The sequence below is a fragment of the Nelumbo nucifera genome, chromosome 1 (assembly GCF_055504915.1).
Source record: "Nelumbo nucifera cultivar China Antique chromosome 1, China Antique-T2T, whole genome shotgun sequence".
Lineage (NCBI taxonomy): Eukaryota > Viridiplantae > Streptophyta > Magnoliopsida > Proteales > Nelumbonaceae > Nelumbo > Nelumbo nucifera.
In genome coordinates this window covers 101694194-101715976 of record NC_142649.1, presented here as the reverse complement: position 1 = coordinate 101715976, position 21783 = coordinate 101694194, and the positions used below count along the sequence as shown (strand labels likewise).

General features: G+C 39.8%; 2 protein-coding genes across 2 annotated transcripts in view; one reads left to right on the top strand and one right to left on the bottom strand.

The window, feature by feature from the left end:
- The window catches only part of LOC104611951 (dynamin-related protein 3A-like), a 35172-nt gene extending 20224 nt beyond the window's left edge, over nt 1-14948 (bottom strand). The window contains exons 1-6 of the mRNA XM_010279255.3: nt 14331-14948; nt 6234-6516; nt 5530-5558; nt 5269-5370; nt 4256-4324; nt 4114-4173 (exon numbers count right to left, since the gene is read on the bottom strand). Of these exons, the coding sequence (XP_010277557.1) occupies nt 4114-4173; nt 4256-4324; nt 5269-5370; nt 5530-5558; nt 6234-6516; nt 14331-14696 (909 nt within the window). The 5' untranslated portion in view covers nt 14697-14948. The remainder of the gene's footprint in view (nt 1-4113; nt 4174-4255; nt 4325-5268; nt 5371-5529; nt 5559-6233; nt 6517-14330) is intronic.
- A 225-nt stretch (nt 14949-15173) lies between these two features.
- LOC104611950 (uncharacterized) lies at nt 15174-20549 on the top strand. Its single transcript, XM_010279254.3, has 5 exons — nt 15174-15887; nt 16955-17014; nt 18337-18414; nt 18549-18727; nt 20187-20549. The coding sequence occupies exons 1-5, from the start codon at nt 15866-15868 to the stop codon at nt 20283-20285; spliced, it is 438 nt and encodes a 145-aa protein (XP_010277556.1). The 5' UTR covers nt 15174-15865; the 3' UTR covers nt 20286-20549.
- The last annotated feature ends 1234 nt before the right edge of the window (nt 20550-21783 follow it).

The window sequence follows — 21783 nt, the reverse complement described above, 5'->3', positions numbered from 1 at the left end:
TGGAGGTTGGAAGGTGAGAGGGATAATCTGTGGACTAGGGTAATTTTGAGTATTCATGGTTAGGCAAGGATGGTTGGGACATTGGGTCGTTGACAATGTCAATTGGAGCCTTTCCTTGGAAATCCATACATGCCATTCTACCCTCTTTTTTGCAACACATCAGGTGACCTTTGCTCTAGGAATCAAGTAAAACGTTGGGAGCACACTTGGGTGGGTGATGTACCTTTGAAAGACCAATTTCGTTCCCTATTTTCCCTCTCTCGGTATAAAGGCAAGGTTGTGTCTAGTTTTCTGGCTCCTTCTCAGTCTAACTTTGGGTTTGATTGGGACCTGGGATTTAGAAGAGGCCTAAGGGATTTAGAAGCTAGAAATGTCATGAACCTGATTTAGATCTTAAACGGGGTGGTGTTGGATCCCTCTAAGAGGGATAAGAGACTACGGACTCTAGCTTCCTCTGGGACATTCTCTTGTGCTTCCTTCTTTGAGTCCCTCTTGCATTCAATCAGCAACCTTGTACAGAAATTTCCAGTAAAGGAAGTTTGGGGTGAGCCGATTCCTCATAGTATTGGAGCTTTTTGTTGGGAAGCCTTCTTGGAAAGATGTAACACCTATGACTTGCTCCAAAGAAAAAGGCCTTTTTGGTGCTTGTCTCCAACTTGGTGTGTTCTTTGCAAGGCTAATGGTGAAAGTTCTTATCACTTATTAATTTCTTGCCCTTTGTTGTTGTTATTTGGGACTGGTTTCTTTCTTTATTTGGTTGTAGGTGGACTCCCTCCGCCAAATATTCAAAGCTTGTTTAGCTCTCCGTTCCTTAGATGGCCAAAGAAAAGGGGAAGGATTGTATGGAGGTGTGTGAGGGTTGCTATCTTTTGGACTCTATGGGAGGAAAGTAACTCCAAAATTTTTCTAAAAAGGAAAGAAGTAAAGAAGGTATTATTTAAGTAATAATAGTTAAGGCGCTGCACTGGCTAAAATCTTTGGACCTGTTTGATGATGTTTCTACAGATATGCTACTAAACAGCTGGGTGGAGGTGGCTAATTCTACTCCTGCTTGCTTTTTTGTCTCTCCTATGTGGTCACCACCAGGTTGTGGATTTATAAAGCTAAGTTTTGATGGAAGTAGCGAGGGCAATCCAGGTCCTTCAGGTGTAGGAGGTGTCTTCAAAGATGAGGATGGGAAGGTGATTGCATTGTACTGAGGTTCTATTGGGGTTGGGGACTCTCTCAAATCTGAGGTCTATGTTGTACTGGAGGGTATAAGAAAGATTAACTGAATATACAGAAGTTAGTTGTTGAAGGGGACTCTACGAAAGTGTTTTAAAAGCGCAAGGGCCAATTTGCGCCTGAGGTGCAAGGCACAAGGCGAGGTGCAAAATATAAAAAATAAAAAAAAAAAAGAAAAGCTAAAAAATAAAAAAAAAAGTCAAAAAAATTCAAAAAATATTAAACATAATGTTAATAAAAAATATAAACTTAAATTTTAAAATAAATGTTTTAAAAAAACCTATTATCTAAAATTAAAATACATAAACATAACATGTAAAACGTATTCAAAATGAAAATTTAAAACTATGATAAAATGGTTGCAGAAGGGGGAAGGGGTGACATGGCAGTTGAAGAATGAGTTCCGAAGACTAAAATGGATGTCAAGGGACATGTCAATCCAGGTGGGATGGGTTAGGAGATATGCCAACAGTTTGGCAGATAGTTTAGCGAAGCAAGGGGTTCAAAGAACACATATGTTTTGGGCACATTTGTAATTCTGCCCGGGGTCAGCTTACTGAAGCTGATTTCTTTCACAACTTCTCGTTGTATCCTAAAGTTTTCTAATTAATGAAATCTTTTCAGAGTTATTGATAAAAAATTTGAAAATGTAAAAATAAAAGCAAACATATAAAGCATTTTCAAGCATGTAAAACCCACAATCTCTTTTTTCCTTAATTGCATTGCTTCAAGTAGCTAATGTGATGTAAAACATATTGCATTCTAGATTCTATGAGTCGCCTTTGTACCACGCCCCTCGAGGCAAGCCCAAACAAGTCTATGTAAGGGTCCGAAATTCTTATTTCTCACATAAAAAATTATGATTTTATAACTTTCTTTGCCTTTTAAGAAGATATTTTATTGCAATGAATGAATGAACAACATTAGCAAATAGGGGGTTCTCAGAAGATATTTTAAAAAGGCACACGCCTGGGCTGAGGCGCACCCCTAGGCGCACCAGGCGCACTTCTTTTGAAAGGGGTGTGCCTAGGACCTGGGCAAGGTGCATAGGACCTGTGCGCCTAGGACCTGTGCACCTAGGCGCACCTTTTAAGTCACTGCTCTAAGTGTTAAGCTGGTTACAGAAGGAAAGTGGACTTCGTAAATTTGCTAGTTAAAGGAAGGAAATTAAATGGCTGACTAGGGGGCTGGACATCCGATTTCAGTGGAGGAAAAGAACAGCAAATGCATTTGCAGATGCTTTGGCAAAGCAGGGGGTGGGAAGGGACCAAATGTATTGGGCTGTTTTGTAATTTTTTTATATTGCTCTCTCAGAGAGAGTTAAGCCATTTTATCTCTCTCCAGAGTGTTGTATCTAATTTTTTAAGAATCTAATGAATTCCTGTTATTGATAAAAAATGAATGAGCAATATTAGCAAATATGGGAAGCTGCCAAGCATAAAAAATAGAGAAAAAAATGCACAAATTTTCAAAAGGTGCATGACTGGGCTCAAGCGCAAGGTACGCGGTGCGCGCCTTTGAAAGTGTTGCGCCCAAGACCTAGGCAAGGCACATACCATAAAATGCACCTTGCCTGTGCACCTAGGTGCACCTTTTAAATCACTGTGCTAATAGCAGGTCAAGTAGTTAAGAATTGTGTGGATGCTCCTAAATGGACAAACCATCTGTGTGGGGAGCAGTAGATACTGAATTCCATGGGTTCTGGATGGAGTGAACACTCTGCATATTGTTTCAGTTTAGTCCTTACTGGTTTGGCATAGTTGCACATTTACCATATATTATGATTTATGAATACCATCTTTTCCTTGTAAGACATACCTAGGTCAAAAAGATAAATAATGCCCTTCCTATAGGTGTATGAATCTTGAACTTCACAAGATACCCAATAAATAATTGCCAAAATCTTATGATTTACAATATAATTACTGATTTGACTTGCAAATATAAGGGTGCAACTTGAATTTCATGTCTGAATCCTTCTCTCAGAAGACCTTACAATAATTGTTTGAATGTTAAATTTGGTTTCTGAATCTTACGATCCATCCTATTCATTAGGAGTGCAAATTTGAAACTCAATTTGAAGAATATGCACTACATTGGGCCCAGGCACTTGGGCTAAGCTCCTTCAAAATTTATCAAATTCTCAACCCAGGCGCACCCATGTTGCACCCTTACAAAGAATGAGATTTGAATCAATTCAATTGGAATATAATTCTCTAATTTGTCATCCTTTTTGTTTTGATTTCCTTTCAATGGGCTTTTCTTATTCTTTTAAAATTTTTACTGAACAAAAATTTTATTTAGGTTATAAAAGAACTATCTAGAGACCTTATTAAGTTTATCTTCCATCATATATAGTTTATAGTCACTATATGTGGATCACTTTGGAGTCAAACTCATATATATTATCTTACACTTCTATTGTACATATAATGAACTTTATCAATATTAAGTAATAAGTACATTAAAATTTCACTTTTCTATATATTTAAGATTTTAGTATATGTATATTTAGTACATGACTACATGTGTATGTATATACGTATTAGTTTTGACAAACTTCTAAAAAATAATAATAATCTTATAATTTATGATGCAATTACAATTTTCAAAACAAAATTATTCACATTGTGTACCAATTATCTTTTCTCATGCATCCTCCTATGGTCCGATCCTTTATATTTTTTTCAACAAGTTAGGCCATGCCACAACAGCATTATCATCATTTAACTTTAGAAAATAATAGAATCTTCAGTTCCCTAGATTGCCAGCAGGTGAAGGGGGTATAACAATAGGAAATACCATGGGAAACCTCAGTGCACATTACAGAAGATAGATTATTTAGTTATGTCAATGATCACATTTGCCACAGAATATACACTTTCCTACCTGGTTCAACTTCTTTGCTAACTGAGGAATGCCACAACGATCACCAAGACCATTATAGACCTGTAACAGCATAAACAATAGATCAAAAGATTGCAAAGATGTTCCAAGACCACCAAAGAACCAAACCAGAAACATGACATACAGGGCGACTGCGGAAGAAGTTCTCCTCATAGGCAAGTGCATCCTTAATACTCCGGTTGTACATAATATCCTGATAAATTAAGAAAACAAAAAAAAGGGAACCTGATTTGTTAATGAGAACAAGAAAGTAAGGCTATGTTTGGTTTGAAGGAAAAGGTAGGGAAACCTATATAAGTTTTGTAAAGGTTTCCCTACTTTTCCCTGCTATTTCCTTCAAACCAAACACAGACTAAAAGAAAACAAAGGAAAGCCATAACACGTGAATAAAAAAGAGAAGCAGTAGTAAAAACATCAGAAGTTTATAGATATGCCTGCAAAGTAGCATGAAATGAAATTCTAAGAGATAAAATTAACAATTGCACTCCATGGACTTGGTGGTTAATGAGATTCAAATACTAATACTAGCATAACAGTTTTTCGCTGATTGCAAAATGTTTTTAATCAGTAGAAAGACAAGAACTTGGATTTTTTTTATTTTTATAAGCCGGTGAACATTTTCTGTTGCATTACTAAACCGATGTTTAACATATTCTTAAGATTTGACTTTTCAATTAGTGATGACCAAAAAACTAGTTGGGAAAAAGAAATGTAAACATATGTTCCTAAGCTTTTTTTAATGAAATGTAAAATAAATCAAAAATGAACTGTCAAGAATTCTTGCACATAAGGTAGCTATTACAGAGAAAAAATCCAATTAATTAGTTGCCATGAACACATGGTCTATTACATTTTATTCAATGCTTGGAAAAGATTTTGAATCCAAAACTAGTTGGTGTTACTTTAAGACCAAACCAATTTGTGTGAATAATTTCACTCATGGAAAATTAATATGTGAATCTGACCAAACACCCACAACATGTGTAAGTAGATGATACTTGACCACCAAATCAAATGAATGGAGTAAGAGATGAATAAATAAACATTTAACACCTGGATGATCAAGTATTCCTGCAGCAACTAAATCAAGTGATGCAGAGATATTAGACAATTTCTGTTATTCAACAACAAGATTACCTCTTGACTACGATTCACAACACCGACATAACCAAGTCGAAGAGGGATCACTTTTCCAAGCAAAAAATTACGGGCATCAGTACCTCTGTCCATAATATCCAACTGAAGCCACATAGAATATATTGTTACTAAAGCTCATCAGAATCAGTAAATGACATCAGCTTGCCACCATTCATAGTAATAATACTATAAACAAATGGCTTGCAGATGTTGCTTGAAGTACATCAATAAAATAAAATTTGTAAGTCAAAGCTGTTGCACCTTTGTAATTATACCAATAGTTCGATAACCTGCCAATAGAAAGACCACACATAACAGCATTAGGACCAAGCTAAAGGTCTTCCAGTAATTAATATATTTATGTGAAATACAAGTGATCAAAGCCCAACTTGAGCCACTGCAGGCCCAGTCTTCTAATATAGGTAGGGAGTAGGAACCTCTTTGCCAATCACAGTGCCTTGTGGGGTTGAGGAGTCATTTCAGACAGATAAGGAAGCATTACTTGCAAAACCAGCAGCCTGATTGGAGAATTGATTCCACTAAGGTGTAGATGGTGGGCCTTTGGACTTTGAGGGGCTATCTTATGCCTTCATCATTGTTGGTTGAAAGGGATTCCACCAATGCTATTAGGAAGGGAAAAAGAATTCAGGAGGGCCTTAGGAGTTAACAATACTTGCTTAATAAGAAAAGACTGATTTCAGGTGCAATACCACATTGAGATGTATTTCTAAAGGCCAAATGCCACAGTTGACCATTTGGCAAAAATAGGGCCCTGAAGGAAAGGGATCTATATCATGTCCTCAATGCCACAGTGAAGCTTGTATAATGCTTTTACTGTCTTGGGATGGGTTGATTATTTCTTGATTGATGTTTTTTACATCATTTTCATACCATTGAAGTATTAATACAATTTTTCAGATGTTGCCATTCAGGGAAAAAAACACCAAGCATATAGGAAAGTTTACCATCAGGATCAGCCATCCCTGCTATCTGAAGTGCATCTGAATTAGCCAAATCTGAATTTGCTGGAGATACTGCCAAAATTAAACAGCTAGGGTGTTTGATGTACGATAGTATCATTGTTCTAATTCTTGCTTCAATATCAGATGGCTGGTCACCAACTGGAACCTTTGTTATTCCAGGTAAATCCACAAGTGTGATATCAAGAACATTGGGTGAATTGATCTTTAGACGAATCTGCTTGTCTGAAATACCCTTGTTTCCTCCTGCTTCTCTCTCTGTCTCTGCCTGCAATTTAGAAAACAAAAAGTCTGTAACTACAGTCTAAAAGAAATTGTAATATCGAATGCACATGAAAATATAAAAATGAGTAAGGGGTGCAGGGAAGGTGTTATGGAAGCATTCCTCGGGAAGACGTACCGTCACCGCCGGCAGCAACAGGAACCTGACCCACCGCCAGCAGCAGCAGTGATTCAATGATTCTCATCCTACCCAGTTCGGCAACAGCAGCCTTATCTAGATTAGATTAGATCATCTTGCTTGTTCTTATCTTATTGTTCTTATCTTATTGCTCTTATCTTATCTTGTTAGTAGATTATCAGATTAGGATTAACTTATCTTATCCTTAGCAAGATAGAACTGGAAGTCTCCCTATTCAGCAAGGAGACTCCCTAAGATTAGGACTCTTGTAATCTCCTATTTAAGGAGACACCATTATTGAATGAGGATATCGAATATTCAATTAAAGAAGTGAGTTAGGAGAGTTGGTGATCATTTGAACAAATCACCAGAGGCGCCAAGATAGGTTCATCAGAGCAGGAAGGAACAAGGGAAAACAGGAGGTTTTCCCCATGGACCGACCCGTGACGAGATCCTATTCCCGGGCCCTCAACAACTTGGTACCAGAGCAAGGCGTCATGAGAGATCTGGAGCAGCTACCATCCAGGGTCCACGACCTCGAGCACCAACTCGTGGAGACCAGCTCCGAAGTCCGTGAGATCAAGGACGAAGTGAGGGAGCTGCGACGTCTGATGGAGCTATTCCTTTCTAGCAGGGAAGGGAACTCTGAAGAAGGGACAGCCGCTAACGGCCGCCGACCAGATCTGCCAGAGTCTTCCGGCGAACAGCAGTCCGTTAGCCAAGGAGCCGCAGTCATCCCCAAGTATAGCAGGTTGGAATTCCCGTCGTACAACGGCAACGGAGACCCCTTAGGCTGGTTGTATCGCTGCGAGCAGTTTTTTCGGAATCAACGGACAGATGACCGACATAAGGTAAGTCTAGCCGCCTTTCACTTAACAGAGGAAGCACAACTTTGGTTTTATCGGTTAGAGCAAGAAGAACCCAGGCTCAGTTGGCCCCAGTTTAAGTCCTATTGCCTTCTTAGGTTCGGACCCCCACTGACCAGCAACCCCCTGGGCGAGCTGGTTAACCTTAAACAGACCGGCACAGTGGCTGAATACCAGCAACAGTTTCAAACCCTCCTCGTGAGGGCATCCGCCGTGCGACCCGACCAACAAGTGGATATGTTCACGGCAGGGCTAGCAGAACCCCTGCGGGTGGATGTCAAGATGCAGAATCCCCCAAATTTGGTCACAGCCATGAACTTAGCCCGCGCGTTCAAGCGCAAGCTGCAGCTCAGCCGCAGAATTTTTAATGTGGGTCGCCCACCAAACTCATGGGTACTCCCAAGATCAACAACAACGACCCCCTCTTCTGCTACCAGCCGGGAACTGAAATCTCACACAACCACCGCCTCTAGACCAGTGACAAGAACAGGTAGTAACATGGCTGCTCCACCCATTAAGCGTTTGACCAGGGCAGAAATGACAACGCCAAGCGAGAGACCAATGTTTCAACTGTGATGACCTCTACTCGGCAAGACATAGATGCAAGAGGCTTTTTTGCCTCCTCATCGATGAACAAGAGGAGGATGGAGAAGAACCTGTCATATTCGAGCCAGAGATCTCTCTCCATGAGATCACCGGTATTAAAACCTCTCAAACCATGCAGTTATAGGCACAGATAGCAGGTCAACCGGTGCGCATTCTCGTCGATTCAGGGAGCACATACAACTTCATAAGTGAACATGCTGCCCTTCAGTTGAAACTACCAATGGAACTCCGGCCGCGACTACAGGTAGTCGTCGCAAATGGTGAGAGAGTTCACAGTCCAGGAATTTGTAAGGACGTGCTGATACAGGTCAATTCTGAATTGTTTCTTGCTGATTTATTTGTACTCTCATTGGATGGGTTCGATATTGTTCTTGGGGTCAAATGGTTAATTACCCTAGGCCCGATTTTATGGGACTTCAGTGCTCACAATGACATTCCACCTAAATGGGAAGCAAGTTTCATGGCACGGTTGCAGGGTTAAAGAAAAGACACCACAGGTCCATGCACTTCAGACAGAACCGACAGCCATGGAAAAGCTCCTCACAGAGTTTTCAGATCTATTCCAGGAACCCAAGGGACTCCCTCCTCCCCAAACTTGCGACCATCGCATTCCTTTGGTGGCGGGTTCAGCACCAGTCGTTGTCCGACCTTATCGCTACCCTCACCTACAGAAGGACGAGATAGAAAAACAGTGTACAGAGATGCTGAAACAAGGAATCATATGCAAACAGTGTACAGAGGTTCTGTGTTGACTATAGAGAACTCAATGACCGAACGATCAAAGATAAGTTCCCTATTCCCGTTGTGGACAAACTGCTGGACGAGTTGCATGGTGCTCAGTATTTCTCTAAGTTGGACCTCAGGTCCGGGTATTTCCAGGTTCGCATGGCTCCCGATGACGTGAAGAAGACTGCCTTTCGCACCCACCACGGCCACTTCGAATTTTTAGTCATGCCATTCGGTCTCTCCAACGCCCCATCCACATTTCAGTCATTAATGAATGAGGTATTTCAGCCCCATCTGCGCAAATTTGTTTTAGTTTTTCTTTGATGATATCCTCGTTTACAGCAAATCATGGGTTGAGCATGTGCACCATCTGCAGACCATTTTCGAGCTCCTACGCCAACACAAATTATTCCTCAAACGGTCCAAGTGCTCCTTCGGGGAGCGATAGGTTCTTTATCTCGGCCACGTCATCCATGGGTAGGGTGTGACAGTTGATAGTTCCAAAATTCAGGCTATAAAAGAATGACCCAAGCCTCAATCAGCCAAGGCCTTACGCGGGTTCCTCGGATTAACGGGTTACTACCGCAAATTTGTACAGAACTATGGATTATTGGCGGCCCCGTTAACCAACCTGTTAAAGAAAAATTCCTTTCGGTGGGACGACGCAGCCGATGAAGCTTTTCTGACACTGCGAAATGCCCCGTCTTCCACCCCAGTCTTGGAATTACCAAATTTTGCCCTCGAATTTACAGTCGAGTGCGATGCCTCCAGAGTAGGTATCAAGGCCGTATTACAACAGCAAGGGCACCCGATCGCTTTCTTCAGCCGCAGACTAGCCGATCGGCATCTGAAGCTTCCAGCCTATGAGCACGAACTAATCGGCCTAGCCCGAGCTGTCCAACACTGGAGGCCGTATTTGCGGGGGCGGTCGTTCGTCGTCAAAACTGATCATTACAGCCTCAAATACCAGTTAGAGCAACGTCTCACCACTTCCCCTCAGCAGCATTGGGTTAGCAAACTGCTCGGGTTCGACTTTCGGGTGGAATACAAGGCGGGGTCCTCAAATCGCGCAACTGATGCCTTGTTTAGGCGAGATGAAGAAGCGATGGCTCTGTGTGGCATTTCCCAACCCCGGATCTCTCTGTTTGACGACATTAAGAAGGCAGCACCACAGTCCCCGGAATGGTCGCTCTTGGTCCAAAAGATCCAGTCTGGCACTGTCGACCCCAATTGGTCACTTCAAGACGAGTTGGTACTATATAAGGGACGAGTCCATCTTCCGCCAGACTCCTCATTGATTCCCACCATCATCACCAGCATACATAACTCCACCCATGAAGGCGTTCAAAAAACGCTACACCGCGTCCGAGCTGATTTCCATTGGCGAGGTATGAAGACTTCTATTCGAGATTTTGTCCAGAATTGCTCCACATGCCAACAGCATAAATGGGAAAACCTACACCCGGCAGGCCTCCTTCAGCCCCTTTCCATTCCGACATAGATCTGGGCCAACATCTCCATGGACTTCATTGAGGGACTACCCAAGGTAGGTGGCAAATCAGTTCTCTTCGTGGTAGTCGATCGCTTCTCTAAATACGCCCACTTCATTCCTCTATCACACACGTACAGTGCCACTTCAGTTGCCCTCGCCTTCTTTACACATGTTTTTCGCTTACATGGGTTACCAGAATCCATCGTCAACGATAGGGACCCGGTTTTAACTAGTGCCTTCTGGAAGGAGTTATTCCGGCTACACGGCACCACCCTGGCCTACTCATCAGCTTATCGGCCACAGACCGACGGTCAGACGGAAGTGGTCAACTGCACAATCGAGATGTATCTCCGTTGTTTCATAGGCGATCAACTGCGACGGTGGGTGGATTGGCTCCCTTGAGCCGAGTACTGTTACAACACAGCCTACCATTCTTCCCTCGGCATGACTCCCTTTCGCGTCGTTTATGGTCGGGATACTCCCCGCTTGCTGTCCTACGAGCCCGGTTCTACTCGTTTGGAAGCAATTGATCACTCCTTACAAGAACCAGCTTCGCTTACAGCAGGCCCAGCTCCGCATGAAGCTCAACTATGACAAGCACCACCGGGAACTGTCGTTCGATCCAGGACAATTTGTTTGGTTAAAACTCCAGCCCTACCGGCAATGCTCCTTGCGCCATAGGGCTGCCCCAAAGCTGGCCCCTAAGTTCTATGGGCCCTTCAAGGTTCTACGACGGACTGGCAATGTGGCCTACCAGCTGGAATTGCTAAAGACCAGCCGGATTCATGATGTCTTCCACATCTCCTTGCTGAAGCCATTTACAGGTGTTCCTCCGGACCAAGTCCCCTCCCTGCCACCCTTGAAAGATGGCAAACTGGTTCCCCAACCTAAAGCTGTCACCCGCTCTCGTTTCAATCATGGAATTCTTGAAGTCTTGGTGGAATGGTGTAATTTACCATCGGCCGAAGCCACATGGATCCCATTGGCAGAGTTCCACGCCACATATCCGAAGTTCGAGCTTGAGGACAAGCTCGTAGTCTAGGAGGGGAGTAATGTTATGGACGCATTCCTCGGGAAGACGTACCGTCGCCGCCGGCAGCAACAGGAACCTGATCCACCACCAGCAGCAGCAGTGATTCAATGATTCTCATCCTACCCAGTTCGGCAACAGCAGCCTTATCTAGATTAGATTAGATCATCTTGCTTGTTCTTATCTTATTGTTCTTATCTTATTGCTCTTATCTTATCTTGTTAGTAGATTATCAGATTAGGATTAGCTTATCTTATCCTTAGCAAGATAGAACTGGAAGTTTCCCTATTCAGCAAGGAGACTCCCTAAGATTAGGACTCTTGTAATCTCCTATTTAAGAAGACACCATTATTGAATGAGGATATCGAATATTCAGTTAAAGAAGTGAGTTAGGAGAGTTGGGGATCTCTTGAACAAATCACCAGAGGCGCCAAGATAGGTTCATCAAGAGCAGGAAGGAACAAGGGAAAACAGGAGGTTTTCCCTGTGGATCGACCCGTGACGAGATCCTATTCCCAGGCCCTCAACAGAAGGTGTATGGTCGAAGATAACCAAAAATAGGTAAAAGTAGATTAAGTGAATAGATAACAGGTAGAACCTCATAATCAGTCATAAATCTGTTGGGAATAAGATAACTACTAATATTATAGTATAAACAAACTATAACCTGGAAATAATCCTTTCTTTCTAGGCCTCTAGAAACAAAGAAACAACAACTTCAGTGGTTAAAATGAACAAAGAATAGAAACATCCAATTCCCCTAAAGAAATAATTCTTTTGGTGGGTAATATATTGATTCAGAAGTATAGAAATAGGTATTTACAAACCCAACGCCATCCTGTTCAATGAAGGAAAGAATGCTAGCAAATTCATCTATATAAAAAAGACAATCATAACAACATAACAAGAATAAAAGACAGTCAATTGCATCCTGAGAATAGGATAATTTACAAGTTTCCATATCAGAAACTTGTATACTGTGCATATTCAATTTTGGGAAAAGAACTCACTTGTGAATGCCCATGGTAAACTTTTTAATTATGATGATCAGATGATTAAGCAAGGAAAAAAGACAGTAGACCATAGTGAACTTTTTTTTCCCAATCCTGACTTACATGGTAAAGGAATTTATTTAAACATTTTACCCTAGAGGCATACAGGAAGGAACAATCCCCCATCTTCTTTTAATGAATACACCAGAGTTTCTTAGCAAACTTGCACCTAGATTCTGAAGCCCTGGAAGGTATGAATGATGGAACCTTTTACCATAGATAGAACTGTAAAAGCTTATGATTATGTCTCTTAATTAGTTTGTTAATGATCATATGTTCTTTTCCAAAGCCATTCATGACAGTGTCCTTCAGCCAGGTCTTCATAATGGAGAGCTTGACAGCTAAGTAGGAACAGCATGCCTAATTACTGTGTCCTTGCAAAAAAAAAAAGGTTAAGTTAAGTTGTAAACCATTTTTTTCCTACTGTTCAGTTGTCCATAAAAGTTATTAGTTATACTCTGATTCTACTCACATTTTGCTTTCAGTTTTTCTCCATAAAGTTTACTAGGATGGGTTAAAAACAGTGGAATTTTGGAATCAATGGGATCCTACAGAAGCTGTCCATCTGTGCTTATTTGCTGGAACTTATGGAAACAACATTAGACCTTATTATTGAAGATAAATATCACACTTTGGATTAATAGAAGACAAAAGTCATTTATTTCCTGTTTGTCCTCAAGTTTAAAGATGTAAATTTAATATCTTTATGCCCCATAAAAGAATATTATACTCCATTAGAATCCTTATCATTTATATTGCCTAGGCATTTGCATCAGAGAAGATACTGGTTCCACTGAAACTTTTCAGTAGTTCTTCGACTTGCAATGAAGATTTTTATTTTAACACGAACCAGTGATTTAAAAGGCGCGCCTAGGCGCACAGGCAAGGTGCATTTTGTGTGAAAACTAAGAATTTAAGACCTAATGTGGACTTGTTTGGGCTTGCCTCAAGGGGCATGGCACAAAGGCGGCTCGTAGAATCAGGAATGTAATATGTTTTACATTACATAACTATGTGAAGTACTGCAATTGAGCCTTCTCCATCTTATGTATTTTAATTTTAGATAATAGGTTTTTTAAAGCATTATTTTAAAATTTAACTATATATTTTTAGTAATATTATGTTTAATATTTTTTATTTTTTTGAATTTTTTGGCTTTTTTTTTGTATTTTTGCGCCTTGCTTCAAAAAAGCATGCGCCTTCCCTTGTGCCTCATGCGCAAATTGACCCCTGCGCCTTGCACTTATAAAACACTGACACGAATAAGTTGCTCAGCAGAAAGAGAGAGCCGAACAACATCCCAGAGATTAACATAAAACCGCAAACACCTAATAAAAACTTTTCTCATATCCACCAATGGACTCATTGATGACTCTGTGGGATACTTCTGTTTGTATTGAATTATGCCTTTAGGAGCAGCTATAAGAATAACTAACTCTTTGTTCATCAAGAATTTATAGCGATCAAATCAGCCTTTCATCAAGGTAATTGGAAGCTATGCTGTGCCACCCTGAGCCTGAGTAAACCAGGGTATGTAACTAGCTCTTGCTTCTATTTTTAGACTTTAGAAATGAGTAAGTTCGTGAAGCCGGAATCAATACGCATTGAATGATTGAAATATAAATGGTTCTTCTTTCCCGGGTAACTACTAACTAGATTATGGAAGAATCCGTGCCCGGTAGCTACAAGAAAACTATACCTTTCCATCATTGTAAGTGAGGATTGCACGCCTAATGCCCTAATACTAAAAAATATTGATTAAGAACTCTAACGCCATTTATAGGGATCCAAAGCCCAAGTAGACTCCAATTTTCCGACCTTTCGGCAAACAAAATTGAACGTAGTAATCATATAGAGGAAGGAAACCACCCGATTTTCAGTTACTACTGGGTAGACATGTGAAACCTAACCTGAATTTCCTTGCGGATTTCGGAAAAATCGTAGAATTTCTTCCTTGGCAAGTGCAGGAACTCTCCATACTCCTCCTCCGTTCCATCTGGTTTCCGTTTCGTCTGCACTAGCTGCAAAACCAAGGGCCTTCGGGTACAGATATCCGAACCCCTGGGCAAAAAGTCCCTCCCCACCAGAGCTTCAAGAACACTCGACTTACCGCTACTTTGGCTCCCAACGACGGCAACCTGCGGCAGCTCGATTGTGGAGGAGCTCCCAAGCTGGGTGAATATGTCTTGTAGCTTGTTGATAATCGGAATCATGGAATAACCGAGAGGAGCAGAACTCGACGGGTTATGAGGAGTAGAAACTGGTTCTTCGGCCATGGATGGCTGCCGGAAGATCGAGGCTGTGCGAGACTAATATCAAATACAAATCTATCAAGCAAAGAAGCCCTAAATTTGCCTGACGTCGATAACCAAACCCTAATTTGAACAAGCAGCACGTACGTAATAGTAAAACAAATGTTCTGGAAATTTGGAGGAAAACGGGGTGTGAGGATTTTGACCACCGTCCGAGCAATCGAAGCTGCGAAGACGGAGAGGAGTGGGATTTCCAATTCTAGTATCCAGAAACATGGAGGGAGGTCTACGGCTCGGGTCGATTAAGCCTGTACGGTACCTGTGATAAAATTACCAAAATGCCCTTCTTGATACCATGGACCCACCGTCTAAAACTAGCGGTTGGGAGAGGCGCGAGATCTTCTGTAATCCCACTGTGTCTCGTTACACGAAACCCCTCACCAAACGTGCAAGAGTAAAACCCTGTTTTCCACTTTTCCTTCCTTTCCCGGTTTCTCCACCACGATCACGAGCGTCTCCTCCTCCTCTCTCTGACTCTCTCTCTCTCTCTCTCTCCACCTTTGTCTCCTCTCACCGTCGGTTTCTCTCTTAGTCTCCTCCCCCCTTTTTTCTGTACACAGTTTGCAAAAGTTATTCTCTTTGGCCATTTATCTAACAGTCGGCACTTTGAGTCCCTTCAACGGTGTTTCGTAGATTTTGGTAAGAATATGGGAGATGGGATGTCGCTCGATGTTTTGCCTGCATCCACGACAAGCAGTTGAACCATCCATTGCTCCTGGAGCTCTAAGGAGTTCTTTTCACCAATAAGTCTGTTGGGTTCTTCATGGATTACTACCCAATCGAAACCAGAAAGGTAGACAACTGCCCATTTATCAAAAATTTTGCTCAACAATATCTGGGCTTGGATTATTTTCAGGCCTCTTCAAAAAGACCTCCAATTGAACCGCGTTTATTTACCCGGCCCCGATTTATATGCGTGCGTGTGGACGAGTCAAGCCGTGGAAGAGCTTACGTGTTTCCCAAGTCTTCACTTGCAGTTTATATGTGCCCAGAATTTTCAAGAAGCAGCCCAGACGTGTAGCTTTCTTTCGCCTTATAAAACACCCCTTCCCTTGCATCGATCAACCATTTATTTCTTGCGCTCGCAATATACGTTCCGCTTCGTTTCGTTTCTATCTGCTCAATCGGTAATCATGCCTCGCCGAAGCTCTGGAGGTAAGAATCGTTTCTTTCTTTATATGTTATATTGCTCATGCACCACTATTTCTTGTTCTTCCTATTATTATTGCAGACAAAGTTTCACATTATTTGAGCTGGATTCTTATTTTCACGTCTTGGAGATGAGTTTTTGGGTTTGGGAAATGTTTTTTATTTATTCTAAGTATGCTTCTCTGGGTTTGTTGGTTGCATGTATTATTGTATTTCATTGCATTTAGATTGATTTTGGGTTGGAATTTAGAATTTTCTAAGTATGCTTCTCTGGGTTTGTTGGTTGCATGTATTATTGCATTTCATTGCATTTAGATTGATTTTGAATTGGAACTTAGAATATGTTGTCTTGTTTTCATCCAATCTTTTCGTTTTTTTAAATTGTTTCTGATTACGAGTTCATCGTGTTACAAGGTATTCATCCTTTAAACATTTATTCGAAATTATAATATTAGAATTCAGATCCATTCTAGATCAGACTTATATAGATGGTGCAGCGCTTGATCCACCAGTGTTGGTGGTTGCGGAAACAAACAACAATGTCGGTTGTTTCTTCCTCCCTTTAAGCTCTGATACTTGCTTAGCTTCTAGGTTCTCTTCCTCTGGCTGTAAACTCATAATTCACCCCGTCTTTGGTGGGACAATATGTCTTTGCCAAATAAAGGATTAAGTCAAGAGGATTTCTATTTGTTGACAAACCTTGCAGGGACATATTCTGTACTGCTATAATTGACATCCATGTATATATTTGTTGTATATTTGAAGCGAATTAAGTTCTTTACACAATTCATACAACCGATACATGAAAATTGATCAGAATATGAATTAAAGGAATGACAATTGATAATAGTAAAGCTCAACCCTAAACAGTACAGACTACGAAGATCAATGCTGGGACATTGAACATGCGTTCCCCACATTAACCTCATTGGAGTTAAGTGATTGTGTAAAAGAAAATTAGATGAAAGAAAACTTGTAGAGGAAATAATCCATCTGTACTACTTTTGGCCATGTACTTGTAGATTGATTTTTGAAGAATAATCCATCCTATAATCCTAATGGCATTTATGCAGGAAGATCTTCTCTTGGCAAGACTTCTCATCCTTCTCCAGTTCGTAACCCTCCTAAGCCTGGTAAGGTTATGATACTATTTTATTGATAAGCAATCAACTTACATATTACTGCAGTGCTTTTTTTATGCTACAAGTTGAGACTATTGCATCCCCCTCCCTGCAACCTGCACTGGCAAATATTGAAGTAAGGAAGCAGGGTCACAAGATTTGGTGTGTCTAATAGGAGAATTCCCCATAACCATATATCCATTGTTGCACCAACTCCTATGGATGAAGAGCCAATAAAAAGCTTACCTAGATATGGTGGTTATACCAATCTGTTAAGGCTATTTTTTTAGCTTCTTGTCAATATCAAGTTCCATTAGGTGTGGCAATCAGATTTATTTCATGCATAATGTTTCAAAGCAGGACTTTAATAGCCATACCATCTGCCTTCAACCAATTAACCTAAAAGAATTTCTCCAAGGGTGATTGCTTGTAGGGGTGCAAATGGATTGGATCAAGATCCAAACTTATCTGAAATCCGATCCTATTTTGTCAGATTCAGATATCCCCATTTTGGAATTTCAGATCAGATAATAGAATCCAATTAAAATCGGATGAAATTTGAATCACCCCCTATCTGATCCAAAAGAATCTGATATATGTTATTTATTTATTTATTAATATGTTTATATTGCATTTTTGTAATCTTTTATATTATTTATTTTTTATAAAAAACATGTATATATATGATGAAAATAGTTGAAAAAATACTCGTATTTTTTTCTCTATATAAACTGTTATGTTTTCTTTTCATTTTAATAATTTTTTAAATTTTTATTAAATCAGATTGGATCATATTCGGATATCCAACATCCTTATTGGATTCAGATTCAAATCAATGTTTGTGAGATCTGATCAGATCGGATCTATGGTTTATAGTATCGGATCAGATTTGGATATACCCTGCCTCAAATCTGATCCAATCCGTTTGCATCCCTAATTGCTTGGTGTGAGGGTAAATTGTTGACAAGAGTGAGGAAATGGATTTGAATCTATGGGCATCTAGTGCAAAAAATGCTGGATATGATGGCCTTTTAACAATCATCATGTTAATGTGCTTCAGTTTTTTTCCTCTTTTTTTTTCCTGATCCTGAAGATCTTTTAGTTGAGAAAATCAGAAAGGATATTCTGTTCTTCTATATTGGGCTTATTTATGTGTTGTATCTACATTCTGGACCATAATTGTGGTTTTAAATACCCATTTTATCATCTTTCCCTCAACTTTAGCCTGAGTTCTTCTAGTACCTTTGCGGTTTATGTCAAGTGAAATATCTTATCTAGTAATTTACTGTCATTTTGATCTGAAGTTGACGATTTTAATTGGTTTACTGCTACAGCAAGTCATGCTCCTCCTCCAGTTGTACAAGGTGGTGGAAGCATATCAACTCCAGGCCTTGGTGCTACTTTGGCCGAAGGTAGTAGATTCTCCCCTTTCCATTGAAAAAACATGTTTAGCTAATAAAAATGTAAGAATTGACCTATAAGAGTAGTGAATTCTGTGTATTATCTGTTTGCCTATTTCCTAATCTTTATATTCATGGTTTTGCAGGCATTGCTTTTGGCAGTGGCAGTGCAATTGCCCACAGAGCTGTTGATGCTATGATGGGTCCTCGAGTCATTCAACATGAGACAGTGGTCTCAGGTGCTCCTGCTGCAGCACCTGCATCTAATGTGAACGGTATTGGAGGATCCGATGCATGTGGCATTCAATCAAAAGCTTTCCAAGATGTATGTTCATTATCTGAATTATTAACTATTAGTTAGCAGGCCTATATGTATGTTTTTCATTACCAACTATTAGTGACTGCTGCAAATAACATGGTGATTGGTGCCATTAACATGTGTTGACTTGATTGGGTGGTAAAAGGGGATTTGTACACAGTAATGAGTCCTTGATGTTTTTGATAAACCTTGAAGTGTCACTGTTGAAAATATGATTTTAAATCTTTAGGAAATTTGCACATGAAAGGGAGCTTCTCAGTTCTCATTTCTTCAGACTATCAGTTATCTTCATGAATTTTCCTTTTGTTTATTTGTATACATAATCATGCATAAATGTCCATATGTATAAGAAAGTTTCCTATTGAAGCATTTGAAGAATCATATGTTCATTTGTAAAAGGCTCTGTGTCCTTTGCTATACCAAGAACATGGGCTATATTTGCAAATTGTTTTTTGGGGCTAACGTTGGCTCTGTCATTGTTAATGAGCCATGTTGCCTATGGTTTATCCACTGTTACGTGTTTTTTTAATCATTATCGTTTGGATGCCAACATTCATAAACTTTCCAAGCAATTTAAGCTGCAAGAAATGTAGTGTTTGAAGTTATGGAAGTCTTTTGGTAAGTTGGATCCTGTGTTATCTTGTTTTTGTTATCTTTTTCTTGCCAATAACGATCTACACCTTTCATAGATTCATATGATGTAAATCATGCAACAGTACCTTGTCTTTCTTTTACCTTTTTTTTTTTATCAGCAACAGAAATTTCATTAATTAATAATAAAAGTACCTCTGTCTTCTTTTTGCTTTATTCTTTGGCATTCTGTTTCTATATTATCTATCCTGTAAATGTATGCATATTCTAGTACTTGCATGGAACATAAATAAACCTGTTCCAGTAATGTTAATTTGGAGACAAAGGCAACATAAACTTTTGTATTAGGCTATGATTATTTTAAGGGTCCGTTTGGTTCGCAGTCGGAATTGGAATCAGAATTAAAATCCTCTGCAATTGGATGGAATTGGAATGGTCTATTCCCATAGTCTGTTTGGTTCAGACAGGAATCATAATGAAAATCGGAATCAGCCGGAATGGGATTTCATTCCCAAGGGAGGGGGAGTGAATGGCCACTCCCTCAAATGGGGGAATGCGATTCCACCAGGAATGGGAATGGGATTCTGATTCTGCCCAACCAAATGATTGGAATTGGAATGGCCCATTCTGATTCCAATTCCACACCCCTATTCCTGCAAACCAAATAGGGCCGTAAATGTTGGATGAAAGTGTGCCCCAATATCTGTTCTAAAGCATCATATTAAGTGAAGATTAATAGGGTTTAGATCATTGTTTTGTTTCTCTTTGTATCATGAGTAATCTTGCTGAAAAATTTATGTATAAACAAGACATAAGGTACATTCTATCCTGTTTTTGTTTTATTCTGAATTTCTGATGCCTTTTTATCTTGCAGTGTCTAAACAATTATTCGAGTGATATCAGCAAGTGTCAATTCTATCTAGACATGTTGTCTGAGTGCCGCAAGAACCATGCTGGTGCAATGGGTGCCTAGGTTTTGTTTCAGCACATCATGGATTTCTTAACCCCCCCCCCCCTTCTATTTTTTTTCTTTATTTCTTACCTAAATTCCAAGTGAATATATGTGGGTTTATCTGATAATTGGTTGGATAAGGATAGGTAGGGATTGATCAAATAGCACCTATTACTTGGTAAGAGGCTTTATATGGGCACCGATTGTACTGCCAGATGAAATTCACACACGCGACTCTTTGGAGTATTTCTGAACATAATATTATTATGCTTATTTTTATTGTGAGCCCTGTTCCTGCACTTTAACTACTTAAGAGCCTTTACTGAAATAATGTTGTGGGCTTGTGGCCTTGTGGGTTGATATTCGGCTGCATTTGGTGGGGCTCCTTGCCACTAAACGGGTTTCTTAGAAGCACTTTTCCGATAAACACTTCTAAAAAAGTACTTAAATTCTGCTTGGTAAGGTGCTTTTTCTAAAGAAAAAAGGAATTATTTAATAACATTGCTTGGTTCAAAATGAGCTTTTGCCAATATAAAGACAATATTGCCACAATCTTGTATAAGCTATAAACATAAGAAAACATGTACCACATTGCTTGGTCCGATCCATGTTCATTGTATGAATAAAACAAGAAAATGTATGAATCAACCTGGGTCATCGCGCTGTTGGAGGTGTTTGATTCAAAACATAACAATAAAAGAAAAAAAAAATAATAAAGAAGGGTGAGATTGAGTGATGGGAATCAACATTCAATCAATTTTTTTTAGGAAAAAAAAAACAAAAATACAAGAACCGGAAATCAAACCTGGTTGTAGCTTGCCAACGTTGCAAGTGGTGACAAGTGAAAATAGAAAGGAAAAGCAAGGAAGAAGATGGGGGCATTCTTAGTATTAAGAAAAGTTTAAATGGGCAAAATTGAGATGGGAAATAAGAAGCGCTTCTTGAAAACATCCATCAATTGATTTTTCTAATAGGCTTTTTCCACAAAAAAAAATGTTTATTGCTTTTGGGGGGTGATTTTGGCTTTTGAAATGCAATAATCACTAGAAATGCTTATTTTAAGCCCCACCAAACATGGCCTTAGGGTATGGGTGATCATGGGCCGGGCCAGGCTTTGCACTTATGATAAGGGCTATAGCTTAGGCCCGTGCCTGACCTGGCCTGGGGTTCTGGGCCTGAAACATAAGTCCTAGACCAGGTTTATACGGGCCAGGCTGGGCCTGATTTCGGGCCAATGTCACTCATATACAAAGCATTACATATCTATATATTAAATGACATAACATGCATATAAACTTATTTTATATATTTTATAATATAAAATATTACATATAATATAAATTATACATGTTATGTTATAATAATTATATATAAAATATATAATATAATGTAAAATAACATGTATATATATGTATACATTATACACAAAATGTGTAAGTTTAAATATATGCGGGCTGGGCCGGGCTTGAAGTATTAAGTTCAAGCCCGATCCTAAAATTTGTGAGCCTAATGTGGGCTC

Coding starts and splice junctions, on each gene's coding strand:
- LOC104611950 (XM_010279254.3), top strand. CDS start 15,866: ATGCCTCGCCGAAGCTCTGGAG. Junction 18,415..18,548: donor TGGTGCTACTTTGGCCGAAG/GTAGTAGATTCT, acceptor ATGGTTTTGCAG/GCATTGCTTTTGGCAGTGGC. Junction 18,728..20,186: donor AATCAAAAGCTTTCCAAGAT/GTATGTTCATTA, acceptor TTTATCTTGCAG/TGTCTAAACAATTATTCGAG.